At 41.3% G+C, this 22,144-nt stretch overlaps 1 protein-coding gene across 1 annotated transcript; it reads right to left on the bottom strand.

Annotated features, from left to right (window-relative positions):
* Window positions 1-3,715: 3,715 nt before the first annotated feature.
* frzb (frizzled related protein) lies at window positions 3,716-18,345 on the bottom strand. The gene is made up of 8 exons (XM_079170695.1): window positions 18,020-18,345; window positions 11,595-11,843; window positions 9,772-9,807; window positions 9,413-9,472; window positions 8,990-9,055; window positions 6,368-6,572; window positions 5,963-6,026; window positions 3,716-5,725 (listed from the first exon to the last, which is right to left on the bottom strand). The coding sequence occupies exons 1-8, from the start codon at window positions 18,222-18,224 to the stop codon at window positions 5,666-5,668; spliced, it is 945 nt and encodes a 314-aa protein (XP_079026821.1). The 5' UTR covers window positions 18,225-18,345; the 3' UTR covers window positions 3,716-5,665.
* Window positions 18,346-22,144: the final 3,799 nt, after the last annotated feature.

Genomic DNA, 22,144 nt, shown 5'->3' with positions numbered 1-22,144 from the left:
CTTGTCTCTGTTTTGTGTTATTATGGTGACCTCAGTCCGTCTTGGTGACTCAGGTAATTCGCTCAATAAGATGTGGACCAGATGGGTCGAGAAACGATGACAAAATCATGGCGCTGCCTCCGTCTTGTGAGCTCAAAACCTCAATAAACAGACACAGATTTCATTGGTCAATCGCTTATTTCAGACAGTAAAGTCAGAGAAAAACAACAACACAACACTAAAAGGTTGTCAGGGAACATGTAGGAAAGATTTAACTGCCTGCTTGGTTTTTGTATAAATATATTGCATTTACATTTGTGCTTGGCCATAAGATACAGTGGCAGAACATTGCATATATTGCAGGTCTTTGGTCATAAAGTGTTGGAGAAGTTAAAACGATGACAGTGCTAGATGAAAAGTCAGATAATCCCTAAAGTTATTACAATTCATCCTGAGGGGAACATGAATGTCTGAACTACATTTCATGACAACCCATAAAAACAGTTGTTGAGATATTGGAGCAAAATGTTACACCGACAGTCAGTCTGACCACATTGATCCTTGAATGAACTTCATAGTTATGGATTATGAATCTTTGTAAGAACACCAAAGTGATTGATCTTTATTCCACCATTATTCCGTTGGGAGAAATCCTTGTGTGCTCGATTATACTGTTCCAGATTTAAGGAGTTTTAAAACAACGTTTCAGTATAAAATCCATCCATCAGACGAATGTAGTGGAGTAAAAAGTAGAGGTAAAATACCACTGCTTAAAAATGTTCTCTCGCACTGTAATTATCCAAATGACCTAAGGTACTTTCCACTTCTGAGTATTATTAGACCGGGGCATTTCTGGATATCTCTCCCTCTCACCCTCCTTCTCACCCTCGCTGTGCTTTGCGGGCAGTTGGAGGTCAGCATTGACGTAGCACTGCTCCATAAACCACTGGAACCACTTACTGTGTGTGCGTTCTATTGTTTCATGATGTGAAATGGAGCAACAAGTTGGACAAACACTGGCCGAGGTATTGTGGGAACCCAACCGGGTATTACTGTGTGTGTGTGTGTGTGTTTGGATGATGATGTCAGGTTTGTCCGATGTGTGTTGGATTGCTGAAGCTGTGGTTTGTGCGTGTTTGAGTTGGACAGCAGCGCTTCCTCAGACGCTGTACTCTGATTAACAGATGTAAAGTGTACCGCTTTGCATTTGATGCTCCTATTTCTCTGGATACTGTCAAAGAAATATAATACAGCAAACCCCTAACTCTTAACAGCTAAAACACAAATGAACATTAGACCAAACGGGTCTAAAACACTCGGTAATACTGGACTGAACCAGGGCTAAAGCAGCAAAAGGACAGAAGGCCAAACCAAGACTGAAATGTCACCAAATATTGGACCAAACCTGGGCTGAAACTACAGAGAATATTGAACCAAACAAGGCTAAAACACCAGTGTGTACCGGACCAAACCAGGGCTAAAACCCAACAAGAATATTGGACAGAGTGGGCAAAGACACCAGATCATATGAGAACAAGCCGAGGCAAAAGCACAAGACAATATTGGACAAACCACGGCTAAAACACCACAGAATATTGGCCCATATCTGGGTCAGAACATCACCAACTATTGGACCAAACCTGGGCTAAAATAGCAGAGAACAGAACAAACCTGGGCCAGACTACCAGAGAATATCAGACCAAACTGTGGCTGTGAACCACAGACCAAACCAGTGAAAACACCACAGAATACTGGTCCAAACCTGAGCTAAAGCAAATAAACACTCAACCGGTAAACAGAAAGTCGACTGCAATGACATGAACGTGCTTCTCTGCTTCTTTATTTATGTTCGCTCGATGCGTTGGCATCAAGAACCTTTTTTCAGTTGATGCAGATCCTCGAGGCTTCCAGCTGTTTGTCTTTGTGGACTTTCTGCCCTCTAGTGTTGAAACGTCCCTTCACGCAGCTTTAACTGCTTTCAACGAGGTCAGTCAGTATGAACATATTCCGTGTGTGACTGTTTGCTGTGTCAGCACTCGAGAACATGAATAGAGCCACTCAGGCCGGAGGAACAGACTGCACCTTATGCCAACACCAGGTGTGTTTTCAGCCGAGGCAGTCAACACGGAGGAGAGGAGAGGAGGAGAGAGGAGAAGAGTGGAGGAGGATAAGGAGGTGTAATAGCAGTAAATCCATGAAAACATTTTCTCTTCCCTCTCATGGAAACTGCAGCTGAGAAAACACTGCTGGAAATTAGTAGGCAGGAACTACTGGAAGCACGCCTACACACACACACACACTGAACATACCAACACACACATGCTGGCTGTGTTTAATGCTGCTGCTCTGTTTTGTTAAACAAACTTTACTCCCATCAGTTAAAAACACTGAAGGTCGAAAGGTTCAACTCCTCTCTTCTTCTGGTTTGATACCCGCTCTGTGTTATGAAGGTCTATTTCAGCCTCAATTTTAGACTCGTTTTTTATACGTTTTTAAAACTATTTATGTAGATGAATGCTCACTAAACGGCACCACTGCCCTCTGAAACCCATTATAATGACATATGTGACGTTTGACAATTCAAAAGATAATTTTGCACGTCAAGAAAGTTGGATTTACAATACAACCCCGACCGGAAAACCCAAACTGTTGCACGGATGAAAAGTGGAAACAAAAACTGTACAATTTGGCCTGTGTAGACACAGTGTGGCCTCGTTGTTTACGTTATCGCTAGCTTGGAAGCCATTCCCCCCCCCCCAAGTCATAAAGCAGGTGAAAAGTACAACTCACTGAGCTGGTTCAGATGGTTTTGTTCAGTTCAAAGATGCGTATTTTATTCACTATTTAGTAAGATAAGTGGGAGCACACTTCTTCACGTCCTAGACCGCCGTGATTTTGTCTTCTCTTCAGTAGAAAGTTCTGTCTTTTGCCTGAAAACTAGGCCTATGCAACAGCTGTTTGCAAAAGAGTTCTCAACACATTATGGTTGTTTATGTGGCATTTGCCGTTTGTTTAGGCAGCAACATACTGTGCATCACAGCCACAACCTGACAGCAGTGGTTTCAGTCACTAGTGAGGGGATTAGTTTACTGACAATGTCAGATTTACTGTTTAAGATGAGTTTCTACATGTAGTGAACTTCTACATTGAAGTGGTTCCTTCAGTAAAACCAGTTTTCCCGGCACACCGTCTTACAAAGTTGTCTTTTTGTTTTGTTCTTTGACATATACAGGACTGTCTCAGAAAATTAGAATATTGTGATAAAGTTCTTTATTTTGTGTAATGCAATTAAAAAAACAAAAATGTCATGCATTCTGGATTCATTACAAATCAACTGAAATATTGCAAGCCTTTTATTCTTTTAATATTGCTGATTATGGCTTACAGCTTAAGAAAACTCAAATATCCTATCTCTAAATATTAGAATATCATGAAAAAGTATACTAGTAGGGTATTCAACTAATCACTTGAATTGTCTAATTAACTCGAAACACCTGCAAGGGTTTCCTGAGCCTTGAAAAACACTCAGCTTGGTTCAGTAAACTAAATCACACGTATGGGGATTATCACAATATTCTAATTTTCTGAGACAGTCCTGTATGCAGCACTTTTCATGGCTCCCGTCTTGTGGTGAAGGAAGATGAAACACAGTTAATTGTGGCAATAAAACCCTCCGGACACAAACACCAACAGACGTCAACGTTGACCATGTCGTTTTAAATTCATTTTTATTGGTTCAAACAGCTGTGAAGAGTCCAGAGTTCAACATATCAGAGTATAGTTTACTGATAAAAGTAGTGTAGTATTGAGTGTTAGTGTGTTTACATGAAGAGAGTTACTGTGTGACAATGAGAGCACTGTTTTTTCATCAGAGGCTGCGTTCAGACAGGAACAGACTGTAAGGCCTCTTTCACTACTATGAAAAGTCCAAAATGTCTGCTGTTCAAAAAGCCTTTAAAATAACTTTCTTGTTTTTCATATGAATCCTGGTTTCTTCCCAACGGCAGAGTTTGCTGAGCAGTTCTCGGAGCTCGATCCTCGGATTATCTACACTTCCTCAACAATATCTTTGTGCAGAGACGTGGAGATGTGGCAGGATTGTTGCACTTAGTTGACTTTTTAGTGCAAAGGAGATCATTCTCGTAGTTCCTCTGTTGTATGACTCTTGCACAAAGACACGGCAAGCTTTGTAACTTGTTGGAGAAGCTGCTAGGTTTGCATATTTACTCAATTCTTGCGAATAATATGTTGAGTATGTATGAATGTTGAGTTTGTGGTGTGATGTCTGACATTAGAATAACATCTCCATTTCTAAACACAGTGTATCAGTGTTTTTATTGGCCGGCCGAACAGTCAAAGATGAACAAAGGTGAACTCTGAACTGCCGGAGCCGGCTGGAGATCGCACTGAAACAGGAAGCGCGTGCTGGAATTTGTCATGCAGGTTTCAATAGAAATTGTTTGGATTCTGAGCAAATATTCAGAGGTCGGATGTATAATGTGACTGTACCTTTTCCAACTCCCCTCCCCCGATATCCAACCAGGAATTACATCACATCACTCAAACAAGCAGACAAAAACACTCGTCCTACAGTATGTCGACTCGGTGGCAACTTTACGAAGTACACCTGTACTTTTATGACTTTATGAGACCTATAATGTTCAGTTTTTGTTAATACTGTCATAGAGGTGTGAATTAAATGACATGTTGGCATTGAGGTGATAGTTAGTGGTGGTGTTAAGGTTTAGAGGCGTTTGTAACACATAACAATTAGAAACAATTAGAAAGACTTCATGGAAAATGTATGGCTAAGCTGTTATTGAATTGCATTAGATTGTATAGGTGTACCTAATAAAGTGGCCACTTAGTGTCGATTTCCTGTCCAACAATTTGTAACACAGACATTTGTCGTTTTCTGTTACGGTGACACACCAGAGGAGGCACTGGATCCAACAACACTCATGTCAACTTTCCATCTGCCCACATTCTGCTGCTGCTGTTGCCCTCGTTGCTTGTTCCTGGTTGCTGTAGTTGCCGATGGTCTTGTTGCAGTGGTTGCTGTTAGTATTGTGGCTCTTGCTGCTGTCTGACGCAGAATTCACTAACGTCAAGGTCATGGCTACAGATCTATCATAGTCCAAAATGTCCAAGTCCAAATGGCTTTTAATGTCCTCCGTCACACCGCCATGGTAACACGGCCAACATCAAAAGACTGTGACCATGGAGAGGGGCTGTGGAGGCAACAACATGGCCGCCACTGAAAAGAAATTTGTTCCAAAAAAGTGTCATGTACATAACGTATGGCTTTGCGTAGGGTTTAGTACTACAGGTCCACCCCCTCTCTTGTCTTTTTGAGTGCTTTAGGTGTAGATACACACACACACGCACACACAACACACACACCAGACACACCAGACATACACCGCATACACATACAAAAACATACACGCCACACACACATAAAAAAGAAATACACTCGCAAACTCACACGCTAAACGCACACTAATTAATGTTTGTGCAAAGAAAATAAATGACAAAAATCTGACTCCATACAGTCTGATAGATGAAGAGATGAACTACATTCAGCTACAACAGCCTGTGATAGTGCAATATCTACACACACACACACACACACACACACACACACACACACACACACACACAAACACACACACACAGTCAGATCTCAGTGGCGACTCCGGCGCTGAGCTGCTCGGCCTTTCCCCTGCAGGATCTGATCCCATCTCTGGACAAACAGACAGGAAGTGAAATTAATGATCTGTTACTCCAAAAAACTAACTACTTACGATGCAGCATTCGGTGTTGACTTCATACCCAACATTAACCAATCTAACTCTCGTTAAGATGGTGCAACAGGCTGCACGTAAAGCAGTTCAGTTCAATGCAATTCAGAATCAACTTATAACGCCTCCACCATTATTTCACATGTAAAATAGTTGCTGTCTTTGTATTAGAATCGCACCTTGATCTTCCTGCCCATTTTTTCCTTCCACCTTTGAGCAATGGATCCGTCGATCAGGAGCAACCTGCAACCACAAACTCCGTGAGGTTTATGTCGAGTCAGAAGAAATTATTACGATGTTATTATTAATCTTCAGGGAAACAAGTAGTGGTGCTACATTTAGTCAGTGCAGCATAACAAAACAAACATTTGAGTTTGAGACAATTAGTTTGAGACAATTAGCCAGATCAGTGGCTGCTGCACTGCAACTTATTTTGATAACCACAAATTGCCTCAGGAGCCTGCATTGAGTTGAAGTTTAAAGATGTAATCGACTAGCTGGATATTTATCCAACCAATTTCCTGGAGGAAACCATGACGTCCATAACAATGCTTTTACTATCTGTTCCAACTCTATACTCATACCTGGACGTCTCATCGTTCTCGTAGCCCATGATGAGGTACTCCTCCCCGGGAGACAGAGGAGGACACAGGCAGGAGGAAGAGTAGTAGAGCGTCTGAGTCTCCTTGGGAATGTTGACCAGAGAAGACTTGAGCACCTCCTTAACCTCCACCACCGCTGTGGGCTCCAGACCGCGGTTCCTCACCTCCCTGACCCTCGCTCTGATCACTGAAGGAGAGAGTCGTCAGCATACATGGACACATTGGACACTGGAGTTTAAATCTCACACTGAGCTCGCAGGGCCGGCTGTCTAATCTAATCTAATTCTTGGTTTAAAGAATCGTCAATCGTAAGTGATTACTCAAATTCGCCGTGGCCTTGTTCCAGACCTCTGAATCGCTGCCCACATCTCTCTGGTGCAAATTAATAAAAACAAATCCAGATAAGTAAGTGTAGTTTTCATACGGCCAACTTTATGTCCATCGAACACACCAATAGCTTTGGTTGTATTTCTTATAATCAGTCAGCCGGAAGACCGGCCGCTGTCCTTGGTGCTGAAAGGACAGACGGTTCTAAGGACAGTGATGGCGTTATGGAGGTCAACGTTTGCGTGGATTGGACGCTTCCGTAGTTTTGGGCCAACAGGACTGCAGTCGTAGCCAACCGCGGGCCCATTTGTGTCCCACAAGAGCTGAGGAACATGAAGAGCCAAAACACTACTGTGGGCTAAACTCCCCAAATGACCTGTTTCTTTAGACTCACTGGACTTAACCTCTCAACGATAAACCTCTTGTGTTTTATTAGTTGTCCTCTTTGAAACAGTTTTAACTCTTTTTCAGTCATCCTGCTTCGGGGTCCAACAACACAAATTGAGACTCCAATAACCTGGAGGCCCTCCTCTCTGTTTTCACCACTGTCTCTCTATCTCTTTGTGGTACTTGCTGTTTTATAGGTTTTATGGATACAACCATCCAGGATGCCCAACAGCAGCAGCCCACTGCAGGGGAACCAGGTAAACCTTTATTGTTTTTCTTAGAAAAGGCTCCCTTAATGAATTCAAGCAGTGTGGGACTGCGAGGAAAGCGCAACAAAAGCTTCAGGAGTAACAGAGCGACAAATTAATATAACGCGGCTTTTAGACGGGCCGAGTCTGTTGATGCTTTTAAGATGCACTTACTTTTATTCTCTAGCTTTAATAGTGTTTAACTGGTTTTATCCAATTCCCTGGGTTTAAATTGGGTCATTTCCATGCACATAAATGTCTCAATGCTGGTAAAAGTAAGCTCATATATACTGCATGTCTTTGTAAAGCACCATCGTAAGCATTGCATTAAGAGACTAGAAGAGGTGGAAGCAGCAGAGATGGAGGAGAAAAACAGCACAGCCAGTAACAGTATGTGTGGTGTTGCAGGTTGGAGTCAACAGCAAAATCAACAGCAGTGTTAATTAGTAATGTGAGCACGCCAGCAGTCAAATCATAAAGACCACCTTGTTGTGCACTCTGACGTGCCAACCGTGCTTCACTAAACTCCTCCGTTTTAATTATATCTGAACATTTTGTAAGTGAGCTCTTGTTCTTGATGACGGCTGGAAAGAAAATCTAAAAATCTTCCCCAAATGGATTCTGTGGCCAAAGAGGCATTCGCAAGCTCAATAAGTCCACATGGAAATCTTTGTTGGATTTGCCACATCATGCCTGTGTGCTGAAATCATCTGGAATAGCCTTTCTGGGCTTTCAGGTTTTAGTGTGTCTAATTTAATCTAAGAAACCAAATAGCCTCAGCACCAGAATATTTCCCTCCACATGCAGGAGAAAAACAAGTCGGAGAGAAAGAATCCGCTGAAGAGTTTAGTGATACTGAAATGAACCTCATCGAGCAGCAGCCAGCGAAGGGAAGTAATGAGCTTTCAGACTTGTTGAATAGATCTGTGGTGATGTTTATGTCTCACATGTAGTGTTGAGAAGAGATGAGTGACTGCCACATGTGATGCACAGACCACATTCTCACTGTGAAAGCTTAAAGGTTTGATTCGGAAATGTACCAACAACCAGCTTTAAGTTTAAGTTGCATGCAGACGGCAACCTCCGGTTCTGAAGAGTGAAGCCAACGCGGAAGTGTCTCAAACTTTCAGTATCTCTACTGACCAGCAGGGGGCGACTGATCCGGTTGCAAAAAGAAGTCTGGTTGTATAGAAGTCTATGAGAAAATAACTACTTGATTTATTACCTCAGTAAACATTGTAAATATGAGTTTATGGTCTCGAGCTCTAGTTTCAAGTCTTCTTCAATACAGCATGATGTTCATTTAGTAAATTATGGTCCATTTAGAGTCAAATAGACCAGAAAGAAGGGTATGCTTTAGGGCGGGGCTGCCTTGTGATTGACAGGTCGCTACCCTACCGGAGCTGTATACGGCGTCTCTACATCACTCTTCCACCGTCCAAATACGGTCACTTCTGTTCACTGGTTGCAAAAAAGCCAAGATGGCGGCAGCCGTAATCCAAGATGGCGACGGCCCGAAACGCCAGACTCAAGGCTTCAAAACGGCAGTCCACGAACCAATGGGTGACGTCACGACACAGAATACGAATTCTTCTGTCTCATATTTGTAAAAAAAAACGTGTGATAGTCGGAGATGACTCACCGTAGTTGTAGTTGTTCCTCTGGTAGTTTTTCAAACCCATCTTGACTGTCTTACACCTACAGCGATCTACAGACGGACAAACAAGAAACAGAGTGAGGGATCATGCGGATCATACTATTTAAAAGAAAAACAGATAGACAGAATCTATGTTCAGGCTCCACCTCCTTAAAAGTCCATATTCCTTAAGTTTTTTTTATGCCTCCCCTGGTAACTCAGTGTTTAATGTCACAATGCTATGAATTGTGCAGAAATGCGGACTCACAGAAAGTGTGCTTAAAGGGCTCAAAATTAAGCACTCAACAATTTGACAGCGGGACAGCCCCAAGCCCTCTCGCACTTTGAAAGAACGCGACTCAAAGTCTGTGAATCCGCGAGTGTGTACATTTGGATTGGGCCATCGAGACAGGTAAACAGACAGGTTACCTCCATTTGGTCCTCTGCAGTGGAGGTTGTTGGAGTCCATTGGAAAGTCTGGACTGGATTCTGTGAGAGGATCAAATCCATAAAAAATCAGCTATTTAGAATATAGGTGAAACGTGTTTCCATTTGTATTTAGATGCACATTAGCATGTTAGTGAGGGATACATGGTTTCCAGAAGGAGAGCTGACTGGCTGCGTTGTTGTTCGGTCTTTTGTGGAGGTTCTGAGGTGGTATGGTAGTTTTTTCCCCCCCCAAAATGTTATTTATGATGATGTGTCCAATAACCAGCTAACACAAACAAGCTAACTTCTAGGAAAGCAATCACAGTCCGGGCAGAGAGAAGGTCAAAGGTCAGGCTCACCCGGGTTACACCTGGCTGGGTCCTGGTAGTATGGATCTAGAGAGACACAGACAGACAGCGTCAGAGATCGTGCACAGAGAATGACAAATATTAAACCACTTTGCGGTTTTAACCATACACTCTTCGGCTGCAGTGTTCATTACAGCCACAAAATGAAAGCGTTGGAGAGAACAAACTAGTAATTTCGCTGTTGTTAGAGCCTTAAAAAAAATGTTTCTCCTAATTGTTTGTGGCGAGTTGCTGGATTGGCGCAGCGTTATCGGTAATGTGGATGCTATACGGTGGTGTCGTGGTGAATTCTATATACGTTTCAATCTTCCCCTATAATTATGACCTGTAGGTAGTGACCAAAAAGTTGAGATTGTGGATACAATCGACCGAAAATTAGTTTTCTTCACAATTTTGGGAGCTCAGACATCCAGAAGGAGCTAGTAGTAAAACACAAGTATAGCCACAAGATTCACAGTCTTGTTTACTCATCACCTGTTCTCACCAGGTGAAAGATTACTTTTTACAGGGTTTTATTTTGTGACAGCAGGGCTGTAATTTTCGCGTCTTTGAATGCACCACCAAGTTCGCGATGAATGGAAACAAAAAGGCAAACTGTGGCTGCTTTTGATTTCTGTTCCAGCCAGAGACAAGCTTGTTAACGGCAACGTTCAGACTGGAGACTGGCCACTGAAAACCCCAGGAATGACTTGTCCACCCTGGCTGAACCTCAGAAAATCAACAAATCACATCGAGGGAAAATCCCAAAACCCTGCTGAGCCAGGGCCGCTCTGACATGCGTGGGCGTATCGTTATGGAGGTCAAGGGGATCGAGATGAGTTTTTCTTTTCAGAACCTGCTGGTCGAGGGACTGTTTAAAGAAGCAGAGGACAGTGAAGGTTTTATTGAGTGTAAAACGAGTGGGCCGCCTGTATCAAGGAGCTCTTTGAGAAAATCAGTGGGAGTGAAGTCGGTGGGGAAATGACTCACGCTATCTGTTCGAGAGGGAGCAGGAACAAACTGCTGAGGGTAGAAACATGATAGAAAACAGTGATACGACTCAGCTAAGCAGGGAAAACTGCTTCCTGATGGTCCATGTTTTTTCAGAGAAGAGGGTGAAATATCCTTATTTAGAAGTAGCCTCCATAACATTAAACGTATATCAGATTAATATGTATATCTGAGAGGTTCTGTGTGCTGTTGCTCCCTCTACCTGTTGCCCGTCCATGAACTTGAACGTTCATGACAGACTGACTTTTATTTAAGTTAGCTAGTTTTCAATAAGCACGTCAACTTTTAATATTTTAGTAGTTTTAGAGTTTAGCAAAGATTGTTCATATCACTATTAGGTAAAAACACTAATTATATGTTTTTGTTAGTATTGATCACAATTGTAATATTTTTGTTACTGATTATTACATTTAACAAACACACACACATCCTTCAACATATCTTACTAACAATTTATTTTAGTCATAAATGGAAATCGCGTTACATGCAGTTTAAACTGCAGTATTGCTGAAAGGTGAAATACAAATAAAGTTGCTTTCAACCTAAAAAATATGAGTTACTTCTGCTTCATCTCTAATATTCTGTTTAACTTTAATGTACAAGTTCCATATTTTTCCATCACATGAGCTCAACACTGTTGTAAGCAATCTATAGATCAAGTTACATTTCCCTTTTCTATTTTTTTACTTTGAATTTGTGCTTTTTGCTATTATATTAACCCCACCCCTTACACGAAGCAGTCAACATGGCTTTGACACATATAAGATCTCAGCTGCCCTCAGTTACAGGACCAACAATGATATGAATGACAAGCGTAGTGATACCTGGTCCCTCTGCCTTGACGATGGCCTCGGGTGAGATGCAGACTCCGCGGTCGTACAGCGGCAGCTCGCTACAGGCCAGGCTGTCAGGCCAGCTGTGGTTGTAACGCTTCATCACCGGCTCACAGCCGTACTTCGCCCGCTCGCACACCGCTTTACAGGGTTTGATGGGCTCGTGCTGGAAGTCGATGGTGCAGATGGGAGCGTACATGGCACACAGGAAGAAGAGCAAGTCCGGACTGCAGCCAGTTCCTGAACAGGCAGGAAAACACAGACAGGTGTGTTACCAGTTGAGTCAGTTAAAGTGGCTTTAAAAAGCGTCTCGTGTAAGGAAATATAAACGATGATGATACTTCAGCTACAGAATTTTCCTTTTCCGTTTCTGGATATATTTGAGGAAACCATGTCTGTGTTTTAGGCGTTTCTCATTGACTGACATTTGAAAGTCCTCTGGCATCGGTGAATGTATGATGCGTTCAGGGACATCTGGCCAACCACAGGACTGATACTGATCGCCACCCTGCTGCATACAGTTCACACATGATGGGTCCAGAAAAAGTTCAACACACACACACTTAGAAACAAGGGTTCCAAAAGGGTTCTTCCTGAAGGGTTGAGGTTCTACCGAGAGCCATTTGCTTCTGAAGAACCCTTTTTTTTTAAGAAATAGTTCTTTGTAGGACTATGGCCTCCATGAAGAAAGGTTTTCATCCAAAGGAGGCTTTTTGGAAGGAATTGTTCTTCAAAGATTGTTGAAAGCATGGGCCCTATCTAGAACCAAAAGGGGTTCTCCTATGAACCAGCCAAAGAACCCAATATGGTTCTAGTTACCGTTATTTCTCAGAGCGTGGGCAGAGGAGGAATATGTGTTTTTTATTACAGGACTGAGGTTTGGCTGCACAGCTCCACAATGAAGTCACAGAAATACTTTGAACTTGTGACCTGAAACTGCTTCCTGGTTTTGAGCCTGCAGGTCTTTCATTAGGACATTTTTCTGGTTAAAGCTGATTGCCTTTTCCACTTTCCTCTCTCCACTCCTCCGACCTCAGCTGAGCTCTAACTTCAACCAATACACGAATGTACTTATTGGAGACAGACGTGTATGCATCATGAAATATAATGGCAGCCAATGAGGTTGTCCACATGCCTTTAAATTTGATTTAGGACATTTAAAAATGAGCCACAAAGCTGAAGCTCAGCACAAAACACAGATGACTGTGGCCACAAACTCTTGCGTCATAAAATAAGTTCTGTTCAAAGATAGATACAGTTAGCTAAACAGCTAACGCATATATTTGAATATTGTACCTGCAATTTAAATATTTTTATGAATTGCACCAAGATATTTGAACATATTCACAGAAAAAAAAAAAAAGATTACACCAAAAGTGGATATAGGAAAGTGTCTCTGTCTTAACAAGTGTCTGAAATATGAAGCAATGGTTCTTTAAAAGAAAACCACAAGAATTAAGAATCAAATATAGTTTAAAAGTTTGGCCAGAGAGAAACAGAATAAGAAGCACATATTTAGATAAATAAAACGAAGAAATACATGAAAATAATATAGTTGAATTATGTTCGTGGAAAAGGATACACATATTAAAACTTAACCTCAACAAGAACAGCTCAGGAACAAGAATCTACAGCCAAACTAGCAGCTCTGTTGGGCTGTATTTATGAACTGTGAGGTTGTGAAATCACCAAAGTCAGTCGGGTTCGTCCTCTGGGGAACATGGACGTCTGTACAAAATGTCATGGCAATCATTCCAATATTTGTTGAGATATTTCAGTCTGGACCAAAGTGGTGGACAATCCAACTTTGCATACTATTCAGTAATGCATGGCTAGCATGGCTAAAAACAAGCGGCAATGAGAAGTGAAAATTAATTAACTACAGCAGAAAAAACCCAAATAATGTTTACGTTTTAAAGATGAATATGTGGCAAAGTCAAAGAGAGCGACTCTGACATTTTAAAGTTGGGGAAAGTGGGTTTCAGACGCTGTTTGACCATCTGACAAGCTCTTCTGTTGGAGCATCCTATATACTGTCACATCCTTAGACATAGAGTCTAGGTCCGACTACAAACCTACATCAGCGTTATATCCTCGTTAAAAAGGACCATCGATGTGGTAAACAGCTTGAGGCTTTCATAATGATTAATGGTTACAGTGACATTCACGGTTTGTATGTGTTTAATATAAACTTTCTACAGAGACAGACCAGATAAAGAAAGTGAAACTGTAGATATACTGTACAAGGTAAACATATAATCTGTGTAAACATATAGTTTACAGATGGAGATGGTGTATGTACCGAACGTGCAGATTTGAAGAGCAGCATTATTAGCTTAACTTATCAAAAACACACAGAGGTTGTGAGATCTGCTATCAGCAGGTGTGTGGAGGAGAAAAGTAAAAAAAGTCAACAGGGTAACAAGTTCAAGTCCGTTGAACTATTGAAATGTGACTGGACTCACTCAACATTATTTTAAGTATACAATACTGTGAGTGGCATAAAGCCACCATAAGTGGCAAGAGGCCACTCGAAGAATTATTTTTATAATTTGGGGGAACTTTTGACCATCAGGCCAGTTCGTATCCAACGATCGGCTGCATCAATGTTATTACCTGTTGGACTGAAGTAAACCATAAAACGAAGGTTTAGCAGCAGTGCAGCTGGAATATGGTATTGGCCAATAAGCCAGAAAAACAAACCTCAGCTCAGCAGAAGAGAACAAGAACAAGACAAAACTCACAGCAGTGATAGGCAATAAGACGTGAGGCTTCAGCAGGAAGAATGGTAAAACTGTGGGATCCTGACACTCAGTATGCCTAACTTTAGTATCTCAACAACCTTTGAATGGATTGCCATGCAATGTTGTCAGATATTCATGGTCCCTAGAGGATGAATCATACCTACTTTGGTGATCGGCTGACTTTTCCTTTAGCACCACTAGCAGGTTGACATTTGTGGGTCAGAGTGAAATATCTAGACAACTATTGGATGGATTGCCATGACATTTGTTTTCTGATGATTCCATGACATTTCATCCAGCAGCATCATCAGGTCATAATTTCAATTTAATACTTTGGTTTATGATCAAGTATACTTACACCTAACCTGGTAAACATCGGCACACTGTCATTGTGAGCATGTTAGCATGCTGATGTTAGCTAAAAGCACAGCCGTGTCAAAGTAAAGCCTCATGCATAGCTGCAGACTCTTAGTCTTGTTTTGTAACACATCATAGCCTCCTAAAATTCTGTTCAGGATTTACAGCCTTTTTTTTCCAACCTCTGTCCTATTTTAAGATCACTCATCACTTTCTTTTGCAGTTCTGATAACTGAATGTTCCTTTCCGAACGGTCGTGTTGCCCAAAAAACATCAGCCGTTTCAGATCTGAAGGGAGCCTTGAAATCTCTGACACACATTCCTGACAATATAACACTGTGTGCGTCTGACTGTGGTGAGTGCAGAGGGCCGAACCTTTAAAGTTTAAAAATGTACGGCAGAGATCAAAGTGATCAAAAATTAAAAAAAAACTCTGTATTTAATTGGCAGGTTGTGAGAGAAACTACAAAAATAATGATTTGGTCTCTTTTTTTATCTTTTAGTTGGAAGCAGTTGTGCATGGACCTGAGAAAGGAGGAGGAGGAGGAGGAGGAGGAGGGGGGACTGGGTGTGATAAGATATGATGAAGGCATGACCGTGTGAAGGTATGATATTGACACAGCGATATGTTGTCAGCTCTGCTGTACATTGTTTCACATTATTACTTCCCTGTAAAAACCATGTAACCATGTATTTAACTTAAAAGTTCTCCATCTGTTACTGTAGGTGGAACAACAAGCACAAAGCCAACAATACGCAATCATTTGATCCTTTTCAGCATATTCACTTATCACTTTGACGTCCAGGTGCTTACATGGGACAGTATTCAGTGCTTCAGTGACAGGGAGGGAAACGCAGCTATTTCTGTATGTTATTTCGATGGTGGCAGAAGCAGAAGCCTTGCGCTAGGACATTTATTTGTGATGTAACTATGACGCCTGCACAGTTTATGTTTACAGTTTTTGCACTCGCCAAACAGCTGAAATGTAAACTGCCATTTTGAAAAGTAAACAGCTGCAAGTGAAACGTTTTTTTATTTTATTTTCTAGTACACGCTTAAAACCCCTGTGCTGTTTTGACCCACTCATAGTGTTATTTACTGTGATGTGTTATTTACCCAAACTGAAATATGCTTCAATGATCTTCAATGATCAATCGATGAGTTGATTAGTCAATCAACAGGAAATTGACAGGATTAATCATTTCAGTATTTTTCAAACAAAACTACCAAACATAGGATGGTTCCTGCTACTCGTGTGATCATTTCCTGCTTTTACTTGACTGATCATCATAGTGATTGTAATCTTCAGGTTTTAGTCAAGATAAGACATGTGATGACATCACCTCTTGCTCTGGGAAACTATGTTTATAGACTTGATGACTGCACGAGAAAATCTTCAGCAGATTTATCGATTTTGAAAATAATGTAATGTGTCTAATACATAATGTTACTAAAATGACTTCATTCATATTTGTGTAGATACACAGACATTCCAGATACACAAAGGATTTCCTATTTTGTCTGGTCGACGTTTATCATTCTGATGTTCAAAGAGTTTCAACCAGAAGTTTGTATTTTCAACATTCTTCCTGTAAGCATGAGCGCCTGAGTGACTGAAATGTCCCTGCAGTAACTACTCAGGACAGTGATTTGTGGTCTGACTGTCTTGGATCTTAAGTCAAACCAGAAACCAACAGAAGGCTGTAACTCTTTAACTCAAAATCAGGCTGCTTCATCACGGACTGCTGCAACGGGAGCCAATGTTTTTTCCCTTCTTGAGTAAACTTAATTAAAATGATGGTTTCCACAAAAATGTTTCCATGAACTGATGGTTTAATGTTTCCTATTGCTCAGTCAGAAGAGTTCAAACCAGATCTCCTGCAGATATTAAACAGGAGAAGAAGAACAAGCTGCTAGTGATCTGTTGGAAAGTTTTTGTCCCGGGTTTTGTCTCTGCAATTTCTGTGTTTGCAGCATTAAACTGTCATATTTGAAAATGTATTATTGAAAGAGTGACTATCGCAGCAGTGATGTGTCATTGTACTGTAGTACAACATGACATCACAGCTCGATATAGTAGAAAATATAACCCGACACGCAAAGCTGTGATGTTGAGTCAGCAGACTTAAAGAGTAACTAGCTCGCTATGAGCACGCACAAAGGCAAACAAAAATGTACATCGAAGAAGCAAGAAGTGAACGAGTGTTGGTGGCAAAACGCCATAAACCAACATCTGCAATGCAGAGGAGGAATTGTAATTAACTGTAAACTCATATCTCATATTCATGGCCTACTTTATCCCCGTACATAACTTCCCCATGAGTTGTCAGTGCTGGTAATTACTGGGTGTAATAACTCCTTCAGGTATATTCTTTTTTTTTTAAAGAAAGTAGTACCACTGAAAACTGTTGAGTAAAAAAAAAAGTAACAGGGACGCCGTCTCTGAAAAGACACACTGCTGTTGAATATAGATTATTTTCACCTACATTGGGTGAAGACTGAAATGAGGAAATTAACCTTTAAATCAATTTTGTCATGTTTCCTCTCATATTCCTCTCTCATCTGTCTCTGCTGCTCTCTGTCTTTCCTCTCCTTCTGTCTTATACTTTTTCTGTCCTGCCTCTTCTTTATTCTGACTTTTATTCCATCCCCTTGTTCTCAATGTTTGTCTCAGTCAGTCTACTGTTTAGTTGATTTAATAAGTCAATAAAATAATTTAGGGCTGCAACTAACTGTTTTTCATGAGGTCTGACAATTGTGAAATATGCATAATTTGCCATAGCTTGAAATATTCAAATTGCTTTCCCCCGAATATTAAGTTTAGAATTACAGAACAATAATAAGACTCACAATTATTCACATTTGAGAGACTGAAATCAATGAGGTTTAGGCATTTTTTGTTAAAAAAAAAAAGATTTAATAGATTTGCAGATGATATTTTCATGATCTTTTAATTAAACTTAGGCTAAATACATCTTTTAAAATATGATTATGTTAAAGGATATATAACTCACATATCATTAATAGGCCTATATGGTTGTCTTAATGTTTAAAGAATTAAGTAATATTTCACATAAAAAGTTTTAAAAGAGCCTTAAAAAAGTCTGAAATATCAACTTCAAGCTGCACGTTGTGCACAGAGGAGAAATGGTCAAAATAAATACAAATAAAACCACAACAGGATCTGGATGCTCCACTGTCATAAAGTGCAAAAGTTGACTTAAAACTTTAATTTTCTGTAGGCGTGAGGGAGTTAATTAAAGTCCATTAAAGAATTGATTAGCGGGATAATTAGTGGACAGACAGTAACTCACCCAGCAGCCCTTCATACTGCTCGATGGCCAGCACCGCGTTGTCCTGCGTGCTGTGGTGGAGGTGGTTCGGCATCTTGGTCATGTTCCACGGCATGGACCGGCACAGCGGGATCCGCACCGACTCGCAGGACGCCGCCCGGACCGCAGCCGGCCCCAGGGCGCAGGCCACGGCCAGCAGAGACACGCAGAGTCCCGGGGAGAGCATGTTCAACTGGAGTCACGTTCCTGCGCTCACGGAGCTCCGGTGAAGTCTCGGTCACTCACGGTGAGTTAGATCCAAATAAGGACGCGGTTTTCCTGCTGATTGGTGCTTTTCTGCTGCCGCTGTCCGGTCTGCAGGCAGCTCGAGGAAGCGGGAGGAGCCGCTTATTCATACTTTCACCTCCTCCTCTTCCTCTACCCCCCCCCCCCCCCCATTCTCCACAACTCCCCTCCTCTGCTTTCTCCACCCCTCCTCGTTCTTCTTCTTCTTCTTCTTCTTCTTCTCCTCTTCCTCTTCTCTTATCCTCCACGCTAGAAGAATAGATTCCTTTTAGATGAAAAGTCAACACCGGTAAATCCGTTAAAAGCTCATAGATGTGTGTGTCATTACATTTCATGAAACCAGTGGTCAGTACTCACATCATTTAAGTTAATCAATACAACATTGTTTAAAAACTCCATTACAAGTAAAAGTCCTGCATGCAAAATGATTAAGGAAAAGTAGGACCTACTACAACATGTAGAGAAGTAAAAGTACTCGTTCTGCATACAATCTCCTCTGACATAGTACATTGTACTGTCATTATTAGGTTGTAAAAACAGACAGATTTGCAAATGTTAACACTTTTTTATTTTTCTATTACTTCATACTTTTTACTCCACTACATTTACCTGACAGCTTTAGTTACTGGTCACTTTACAGATACAGATTGTATTATAAAATACAACACATTGTTTAAGGTTAAACAAGTTCTAAACCTTTTTGGCTTGTGACCACCTCCCAGAAAATCTGTGTGTGATTGGGGGCCTCTTGCATTGTTTCACATATCTCTTGAGTTATATACTCGACTGTTCAAATTATCTCATCATTTCACAAACAAATCACAGAGGAATGAAAAGAAACCAGAAACAGATTTGTGTATCTTCTTCTTTCCATTCCATTATCCAAACCGCTTACCCTGTTCAAGGTGCTTCTTCTTCTTCTTCTTCTTCTTCTTCTTCTTCTTCTTCTTCTTCTTTCCTCTGCCATTAATCCTCTCACGACCCCTCAGATTTATTTTATGACCCTCTGGAGGGGCCCCACCCTTAGGTTGGGAACCTCTAACGAAACTAGCTAACTGTATATGAAGTAGTTAAAAGTAGCTCCACCACCAGCAGTTACTACAGTTACTTCCACCACTGGAGCAGACTGAAGCCCAGTTAGCCGCTGGAGAATCTGACTACATCTCCCAGCATGCCCTGCAGGAATTCCGCTGTATACCTTACTTCTCCCCCATGAGAAGAAGCCAGCAAATATGGGAGTCAATTAGATGCTGATCAAGTGGATTAACAGTTTTTTTGTAAACCGCATACCAGCAAATAAAGTTCAGTTGACCCCTCGCTAAGCCCCGCCCCTCGCTGCTCCTCCGTCAAGCTGTCAGAGCTACGTCACCATGGAGCCCACACTGTCACTAACTGCACTCCCCGAATTGATGACGAACTGATTCAGCAGTGAAACAAAAAAGATAAAGATCACAGTGTAAAAGTAAACCGGGTAGGTCTTTATTCACTGTTACAATCATTAAAAAGCAAAAGCAGCATGTTTATACATTCAGCAGCTAGTGTTTTTATGTAAACGTCTCCCCGTCCCTCTCAGGGTAACGAGTATCATTACACAACGTTTAACCATGACGAGCTCCAAATCCAAAAAAACAGTCTGAAAGTGAAGAAAATCTGTCCTGTACTTTAATCAGGCTTCTCTTGGACGACAACGTTTGCACAGTTGTGCACGGACAATTTCTTGGATTTAAACTTCAAGAAAACTAAAGAGGTGGTAATTGTTTTGTTTAGAAGAAAACAAAATAGGCACAGCCTGCCACGAAATAATCAACGGTGAAATAATAGAAATGGTCACTTTGCCACTTCAAAAAAACTGTAAATTCCAGCAGAACGAACGAAACGTAGCCATTTTAAACGTAAACTGTCGAATTTGAATGTTTTAAAGTGTTCTGTCTTTTGGTCTTATCTGTGTGTTTGGAAACATGCCCAAACAGGAACAAGCCAGGCTCCAGCCACTACTACAAAAATGGAAATAACTTCACATGATAGTACCCATCCCCTTCACTCCAATTTCAGGCGCAGCGACCTGACACGTGGAAAGAGACTTCTACAAAATAAAATCTAAAGAAGATATAAGAACTGTTTTATTCCTCAAGCCGTCAGTATAAAATGCACTTTAATCCACAAGTCTCTTAGTTGGTCACTTGCACTTTTGTTTCATATTTGATCTTAAAGCAGATTTGTGGATTAACTGTTTTCATTTGATTTGACTTTATTGTACATTCTGTCTCAGTCTCAATGTGATCTTAATCTGAATCTGGCTGACTGGTTCACCAACTGGTGGTGACATTTGACCCCAGCAGGCTTGTTGCATTAACAGCTCGGTTATTGGTCCATTAAAGCCGAGTATGACGCAGCAAACTGCAGCGTGTGTGTGTGTGTGTGTGTGTGATAGCAGTAATGGTTGTCAGATGTTGGAGGAGCTTCCCATGTTAGGGTCAAGTTACAGCCAACACACACACAGAAAACACACACACACACACACACACACACACACACACACACACACACACACACACACACACACACACACACACACACACACACACGCAGGGTCTCTGGGTTTTCTGACTCATGGATCAACATGCAGAGAACTGAGTCAGCACTTTCCCTTCCATCCTTCCTTCTCTCCTCATCTCTTTCTCTCTCTCTCCTTCTATTTCTTTCCTTCTTTATATTTTTCGTTCTCTCGCTTCTCATGAATTCATCTCTGCCAGGCAGTTAGTGACGTAAAAGCTGCTCACAATTGGCAGGACAAATCTTATCAGCGGAGCACACACACACAGACACACACACATTCCAATGCAATCAAAAACCTTCTCCTCTTATCTCCTTTCTCCTTGTTTCCTTTCCTTTCCTCTCCTCTTCTCTTTTTGAGATCCAAAACAAACTTCTGTAGAAACCTGACCTCTCTCTCTCTCTCTCTCTCTCTCTCTCTCTCTCTCCCTTCCTTTGTGTGTGTGTGTGTGTGTGTGTGTGTTGTGGCTGTTGTTTAGCCAGAAAACTGTTTCTCTCGCCCTCTGTATGTAGAAATATTCTTGGAAACTACCAGAATCTTTTCCAACACAAATAACACTGCAGCTGTGTACCCCCCCCCCCCCCCCACACACACACATGCACGCGGACACGGACACGCATACAATATTGCAAAGGACTGAAAGTAACCTGCAACGATAACTGATTTTGCTACAGAGCTTTATGGTGGGACTAAAGTTACATTTGATCTGAGGGTGCAATGCTTTCTGTAATTATTACGATTAAACGCCACAAAATGCCTTGTAAACCACAAAACATATTTACAGTTAGTTACTGTAATTTTCAGAGCATTATGGATATTGTGCAGATGTCATTTTCGGTCACTTCGTTTATATCTTTTCTTTCTGTATTTTTTGAAATTGCAGTAATTTACTGTTAACACTTTAACTGGCATCAGTGTTGCCTGTAAGTTGCTGCAAAAAAAATACAATAAAATGTGAAACAGTGCTGGAGTTCATTGGTGCATTACTGCAAAAGAGTACTTCACCGATTTAGCATTGTACTCCTTTAACACTGTTGGACTCAAGATGGTTTATTTCACACATTCTTCTTGTCAAAACTTGATGCATCCATTACACGCAATGCAACTCCACTGCTGACAGATTCAGGTGTGTTATGTTAGTAGCTGCTAGTGTAGCCTGGAGCCTCGAGCCTGCAGCAGAGATGAGGCGCGGGCTGCAGAGGTCTGGTGAGCTCAGACGCAAAAAATAAAACAAGGCATTAGGATATTCACATTCTGTATCTGTTAAAGCTGCGAGACCTTTCAGGATTACGGAAAAAGTGCTGCCC

The sequence above is a fragment of the Pholis gunnellus genome (assembly GCF_910591455.1).
Source record: "Pholis gunnellus genome assembly, chromosome: 12".
Taxonomy (NCBI): Eukaryota; Metazoa; Chordata; class Actinopteri; order Perciformes; family Pholidae; genus Pholis; species Pholis gunnellus.
This window is presented reverse-complemented; position numbering and strand designations above follow the sequence as displayed.